This window comes from Sinocyclocheilus rhinocerous, unplaced genomic scaffold (assembly GCF_001515625.1).
Source record: "Sinocyclocheilus rhinocerous isolate Xijiao unplaced genomic scaffold, SAMN03320098_v1.1 scaffold1833, whole genome shotgun sequence".
Lineage (NCBI taxonomy): Eukaryota > Metazoa > Chordata > Actinopteri > Cypriniformes > Cyprinidae > Sinocyclocheilus > Sinocyclocheilus rhinocerous.
In genome coordinates, this window is record NW_015657606.1 from 467085 (window position 1) to 474282 (window position 7198).

The window sequence follows — 7198 nt, forward strand, 5'->3', positions numbered from 1 at the left end:
AAATGTGCACGCAAAGAAAGAAGGCGTGGTTTCAGGAACAGCAGTAATGTTGATGCAGCATGTCAGGGAGACGCTGTGTGTTTCAGTGCGAAAGCACTGAAGTTTTTTTGAAGCTAGAAGAGTACAAGGCTGGCTGTGCACAAAGGGTCAAAAAAAAAAAAGTGTCAATTCCGACTTTGCTATGACAATCTGGCGCTTCTGAATCAGCGACTGTAAGGTTTTTTGAACATTAAAGCATGTCAACACATTCTGTTACACCAAATACACAAAATAATGATCTTTAAAATAGCATCATATGACCCCTTTAATAAAGGTTTTAATAATACTAAAATGTAAACTATTTTTTACAACAACAAAAAAAAGGAAAAACCTTTCTAATTGTCGAAACTAAAAGTACTTAAAACACTAATGAACGTTTTTATAATAGTAAAATCTGCATTAATAAATCTAAATAAAAGTCGGAATAATTAAAGCTTTTACTAAAATGTACAAACTATACGTACTAAATAAAAGATTTAATAATAGTAAAATGTAAATAAAAACAATGTTATTTACAAGTAAATTATAACAGTCAATACTTAACCTGAGGGAATATGGGGAAAACTAAATCACTAACCTTGCTTGTGCTCTTAGAGGTTTCTTCCACTGCTTTTTTCTCAAGTTGAGGTTCTCCTTCATCTTTAAAATCAGCTGAAGGAGGACATTCTGACTTCATTGTTTCTTCTCCTTGTGTTGGCAAGGATAAAGTGTTCACATCTTTCTCTTGACTGCCATTGTCCACCATCTTTGTTTCATTCCCTCTTGTATGGTTTGATGATGATCTGCTTCTTTTTCCAACAGCTTTATTTTCCACCTTCCTACCAGCATGAACCTTCATACTCCCTGAAGCGGACTGGTTAACATTAGTGTTTGTTTTTGCGGGATTGGCTGATCTTGGCGCAGAGGCAGCCCTGGAGATGATTTTGGCCTTCACGTTCCTCAGGTCTGGCCTGGGGAACCTCTTCGCCTCAGGTTTTGTGGCTTTGGTCAGAACAGCCCTTGTAGAAGGCTTGGCAAGAACACGTCCTTCCAGATCACTGGAGTTTTCTGCTGTTTTCTTTGGCAGGTTGTCTGCTTTTGAGATGGATGTGCGAGAAGTTGTTGTGTTTCTGGTATCTGTTATGGGAGTATTTTCAGGGGACACCACTGTCTCATTCACGATGTTAGTTACTTGAATGGTTGAAGACAACTCAACAAAGACAACTTCCCTCTGGGTTTCATTCACCACAGCCATGTTAGGCACTTCTGATGGTCGCCCTTCAGAAATATCTGGTAAAACACTGTTTGGCACTTCAGAGCTGGTGGAGACTTCCAGAGCAGAGACACCAATTTGGCACTTCATTATTAATTCTACTGAGGATAAAGAAAGAAAAGTGTCTTCTTCCTCTTTAGTGTCATGTACTTTAGAGTACAAGGATGTATCATCACCATCATTTTGACTAACCTTCTGTGTTACCACCAAAGTGACATTATGGTTGTCATTGTCACTCCAACAGTCTTCATTAGCATCCAGATAGACAGACACAGAATTGTCGTTGTCCTCACTGTAGTCTGGTCTGCATTCTGGGCTCTGTATGCCTGAATCATCACTGCTGGCTGTTGCTTTTCCCATCTCCACATCCAGAGGACTATCTGTTCTGGCACTGCTCAGACTACTCAAGCTACGTATAGAGTCCGGTGACATCTCACCTCTTTCATATAGGAGCAAAGTCGATGATGGTGATGATGGGGACTCGGAGGTGAAAGCATTGTTACTTTGCTCACTACTGTGTAACGGGAGACACATCCCATGCTGAGATCCCTGCAAAGGCCTCTTTGGAAGTGCAGGTGATGGAAGCTCAGACATGTTTGTTGGTGGTTCCATGGGAAATGTGGATGGAGACACAATCATACAGCCATATCACCCATAGCTAGATCCAATCCAGCACTGATGGACAGGAAATACTCTACTTTGTAGAAGAAGGGATTAAGGTGTTTCTCATCATTCCATTGATCATTCAGAAAATGATGTCCATTGTTTGGCTGACACCCTTTTAATGACTCTAAGGAAAAAGAAAAGACAAAAATGTCAGTTGCATTTCTCTAGTCCTGATCTGTACTGTTTTACATATTTAAGGATTATAGAGCCTGAGATAAACACAGGGAAACCAGAGTCATAGAAGAAGCAAACCCATCGGTAATGTTGAATTTGGAGAAATATTCTATAATATAAAGAAAATGTCTTGTACTGTCTTGTAGGGAGGTTAAAAAAAGAGCACTACTGCTCCCTACTGGCAATTTATCTCCCTACTCTTCTATACGGGAAAAGTCAAAGGAGAGAAGGGTAAGAAAATGTGGTATAAAACTTGACAAACTATTTTATATAGCTTTTTTTTATTGCTATTGAGCCTGCCATTACACGTTAATGTATTTTCAGTTCATTTGTTAGGGTTGTTATTTATATATATATATATATATATATATATATGTGTGTGTGTGTGTGTGTGTGTGTGTGTGTGTACAACAACCCACACCACACACACAAATAATATAATTAATTTAAAAAATCTCTCTCTCTACGTTGACTCTTGAATGCTGTTAGTCTGCTTGAGTACTGGAACAACTTGTTTAAAGTTGCCTGCATGGAAAATCCACTCGTTGCATAGTTTAGGCATGCACATGATAGTGCACCTGCACAGTCAAGTATGTGTTATGTCAGAGAATCAGAGTCACACTTTTTAATCAAATGTGGGTGATAATGTAGGTCAGATGAAATCTAATAGAAGGAGCAGGCTTTTATTTTGATATTCAGGGCATTCTCTCTCTCACACAAGGCCAAATGGTGATAGTTACAGCCACAATGGTGGCCTTGTGTTTACAGACAAATGCTGAATGGTCCCAACCAAGAGTCTGATTGTTCTGCTCACAAAAACCTTTCATTGATCACACTAGAAGTCATCTTTTAACAAAGAACAGGCTGATATCAAGCCGGGTTAGAAGGATGAGTGGGTGGCAAAATGTGTCTGTGCCCTTTCTAAGAGCTGGTGCATGATCTCATGACACTCATGTATTAATACAAGCATTATGACGTTCTTTATTATTAAGTTATTAAGCTGAACTGCGGATATCAACTGTATGTATGTAACATTGGTTCGTTTTAAAAAAGATCACAAATGATGATGCAATGAATTGCATTGTCTAAGCGGCATGCAAATAAATCAGTATCAGGCCAAATTCTCCTCCGCTGACCTTCCAGAGACATGCTTATGTGACAGATATGACTACTATTGATGAGAGTGCTGCTGACGGCACAAGCTATACCGTATTACTCCGGAGAACAAGATGAGCAAACTTTATGGTGCAGAACAGAGACAAAATCTGATCATCTTCACTTTTAAAACTGAAATGATTTAAAACAAACTATTATATAACATAATACTTTATATGTTTGTTTGACTCCATTGAACTAGACCTCTCATCATATCATGTACTACACAATGAATAAATGATTGAAGTTGAACGGCTGTAGAGGTCGCTTTTTGGGACTTAAAGACCCCATGAAAGTGTTTGATGACAGTAATTTTCTTTCCTGTTTTGACATATTTGAGACTTTTGATATGTCAAGAGACTTCAAATAGCCTTTAGTTTATGTCACAAAACCATGATTTGCTACTTTTAGGGATGTAACGATTCACTCAACTCACGATTCAATTTGATTCATGATTTTGATTTCATGATTCGATTTTCTCATGATTTTTTTTTACAAAATGAGATTGAAGACATTATACAGTAAGTGAAAAGGTGTCGTTTTATGAGGCTATTGCTACACGTTTCTTTGTGACATTAAAATATAACAAAACTAAATTGAGATTTTAAAACAAACCCCAAATCAAACAAGTAAGTTACACAAATAAAAGAAATCTCTTAATATGAACAAACTAAGGCTTTGTCTGTGCTCTTTCCATTTAAAATTAGAGGCAACCACTGGATTTAAACCAGGATCCAAACAAAGATGCAGCATACATGCAGCATGAGTAGTTTTTAATCTAAATTAGACTGTATAATTTCGGAATTTGAAGCAAAAACTCTTAAGCAGCAATTTTTTTATATTTTTTTGTCTCTGCTAACTAAATTAACAAATTTGCTATTAAGTTAACGCAAATCCTGCAAAATAAATTTTTCGATCAAAAATACAGTAAAAAGAGTAATAATGTGGAATATAATTTAAAATAACTATTTTCTATTTTTAATGGAATTTATTCCTCTGATGGCAAAGCTGAATTTTCAGCATCATTACTCCAGTCTTCAGTGTCACATGATCCTTCAGAAATTATTCTAATATGCTGATTTGCTGCTCAAGAAACATTTCTGATTATTATCAATGTTGAAAACAGTTGTGCTGCTTTATATTTTTGTGGAAACCATGATACATTTTTTTTCAGAATTCTTTGTTGAATAGTTCAAAAATAGCATCATTTATTTGAAATAGGTTTTATTTATTTATTTTTGTAACAATGTAAAAGTCTTTACTGTCACTTTTAATCAGTGTAATGCATACACAAAACTTTTTATAATCTAGAAAAAAAAAATATATCCTTGGAAAGGTCTGAGTCTCAAGATTCCATATTTGGTGGTTAATGTGATAGAAGTAATATTGAGAGAGAAATTTATACATCTGTGGCAGAAAAATGCATTTAAAAAAATCAGTGGAGTTTGGATGTCACCCGGTGGCTATTTTTGGAATAACGCATAAAAAAATTTCATAGGAACCTCATTTTTTTTATATCAACTTCTAATTTGGAGCATAACTTATTTAGACATATGGCTTTAATTTTATAACAATTTTAGATTAAAAAATATTTTGTAAAATATTTATTTTATATAAAACAAAAAAAATGTAGTACAGAACATTTTCTTTACACTAAATTTAAAGGGGTCATATGATGCGATTTCAAGTTTTCCTTTCTCTTTGGAGTGTTACAAGCTCTTGGTGCATAAAGAAGATCTGTAAAGTTGCAAAGACTAAAGTCTCAAATCCAAAGAGATATTCTTTATAAAAGTTAAGAGTCAACCACGCCTACCTAAAACAGCTCGTTCTAACAGTTACGCCTCGTGTGTGTGTGTGTGTCTGAGGGGAACAGGGTCACATCACAGGAGAGCGAACTGCCTGTCAGATTTGGTCTGTATTCCAAAGCGTTCATCAATTATAACAATTTAAGTTTTGATAGTGCACTATGTTCATAAATGGGGGGTGACAGTTAAGAGGTATTAATGTCATTTATTAAATTTTTATTGATTTGTGTTTATTTTTATTTTTGTATTATTATTATATATTTTTTAAACTATTTTTAGATTTGTATGTAGACATGTAAATGGGTGCTTTTTCCAACAGTGTGTAAGATAATCACCGTTTCCCCCTAAAATAACTTAAAAGTGCTTTATAACTTATAACTTATGCAATAACTTAATTTTCGAACATACACATTTTCTAGAACCTGCTTTCAAAATGTGAAGTAGCACATGCTTTTGAATCAGAATGGTGCTTAATGGCATCATCACACCAGTGAATGACTGACATCAACCCAGTTTTCTTTTACTAGTCTGCCCACTGGCCCTCTGGGTGAAAAAAACAGTGAAGTGAAGGGTGGCTAATGCTTCTTTCCCTGACAGAATGATCCAGAGAATGAATGTAATGTTCTAGGACTGAACTGAGTGGATTTGTAGAACACTCCTCAGTGCCTATAGGGCCCAACAGAAGATGCCCATGAACTTATATAATCAATACTGAGCCGTTTCGGTATCCGAAAGCCCAGGACTTAAGTTTCAGTATGACCTTCCAAAGAGTTAGTGTTTCTTTTTCAGTGTGATACACAATACATTTGCTTTTCCCAGAACTAAAATGATAACACCTCTATAACATTACAGAACATCTGATCAAATTTCTGCACATCATATTTAGCATCATTTCACATTTAGCACCTGCACAATTCCCCAGGTTATTATTCATAATTTGGGAACTGCAGCCATTCTGTAACACGTTTTTTAGTAATTAGCTGAGTATTCCCATTAACAAGGAATTACGTTCATGGCCTAGAACGAAAATATTTCAGCATGTGAGGACAAAAGGCTGGTATGTCCTCTTAAACCACCTATGCATTCATTGACAAAGCTCTTAGCATGCAACTATTTTTGGCCACTTTTAGCATTGTTAAAACTTAGACAAAATGCATTTCCTTATGTTTGCAACCGCTGCCTTACCATTATTGTCCTTATATGACTTAAAGCCTGTGCAGAAAGCCCACAGAATGATGACTAGAATAAATAACATAAATTATTAAGGTGGGCAGTTACACCTCCATATAAATGTCATTCTTTCCTAGATGCTGGGTGCGATTATGCAACAGTGTCTCAGTTTTTATGCTGGTCTCTCTCTCTTTCTCATTATAACAGCACTCTCCTCTACTTTCCCTATTAACAATCACTCGTGCACAACACAAAACCCTAATAAAATGTCAAATATTTCATTCAGAAACTACACATGTTAATTCGAGAACTTAAATGATATATGCAGTATATTGACTTAGAATGCCCTATTTTACTGTCATGATGAGTGAATAGTCAAAAAATTCCACACTAAATAGTGACTAAACACGACCCCTTTTAATACATGTTAACCAGGAGTCACTCTCATTTATAACCGCGGCATCGTCTGATAAAATCAACATGCATCTACACTAAAGAGCGGCTATGCGGTTGTTTTGGCTATATTACTTTTTTGTCTCATGCAGCGCACTGCCTGCGTCTGAGTAACAAACAAAAAAAAAACAACAAACAAAAAAAGTGCATGTGAATTATAATATCAAATATTTATAATTCCAAACAATTAGTAAGCGACAGGTGCTAGGAAACGCTGTTTTGTACTCATTTATTGACAAGTCGGCTGCGGTGCTTCTCTGCCGCTCACTGCACAGAACAGACGCCGAGAGAGGTGACACTTCTCCGGGAAAGTCAGACCTCGCGCTCGCGGGACAGCACTGGCGAAAACTTCCAACTGAACCATAGCTAAGGTTTATCCAAAAAAGTCGCTAGGTTTGTCAGTATGAATATTCCATGGAAAAAAAGCCGCTAAAAGGGTCTGAAAGTTGCTAAATCTAGTGCTAAAGTCGCACTCGTGTGTGTG

The 7198-nt window shown here is 36.2% G+C and overlaps 1 protein-coding gene across 1 annotated transcript in view; it reads right to left on the reverse strand.

The window, feature by feature from the left end:
• LOC107721423 (microtubule-associated tumor suppressor 1 homolog) overlaps positions 1 to 7198 on the reverse strand; it is a 73026-nt gene that overhangs the window by 51943 nt on the left and 13885 nt on the right. Inside the window, exon 2 of the mRNA XM_016529429.1 lies at positions 617 to 2081. Coding sequence (XP_016384915.1) covers positions 617 to 1930 — 1314 coding nt within the window. The 5' untranslated portion in view covers positions 1931 to 2081. The remainder of the gene's footprint in view (positions 1 to 616; positions 2082 to 7198) is intronic.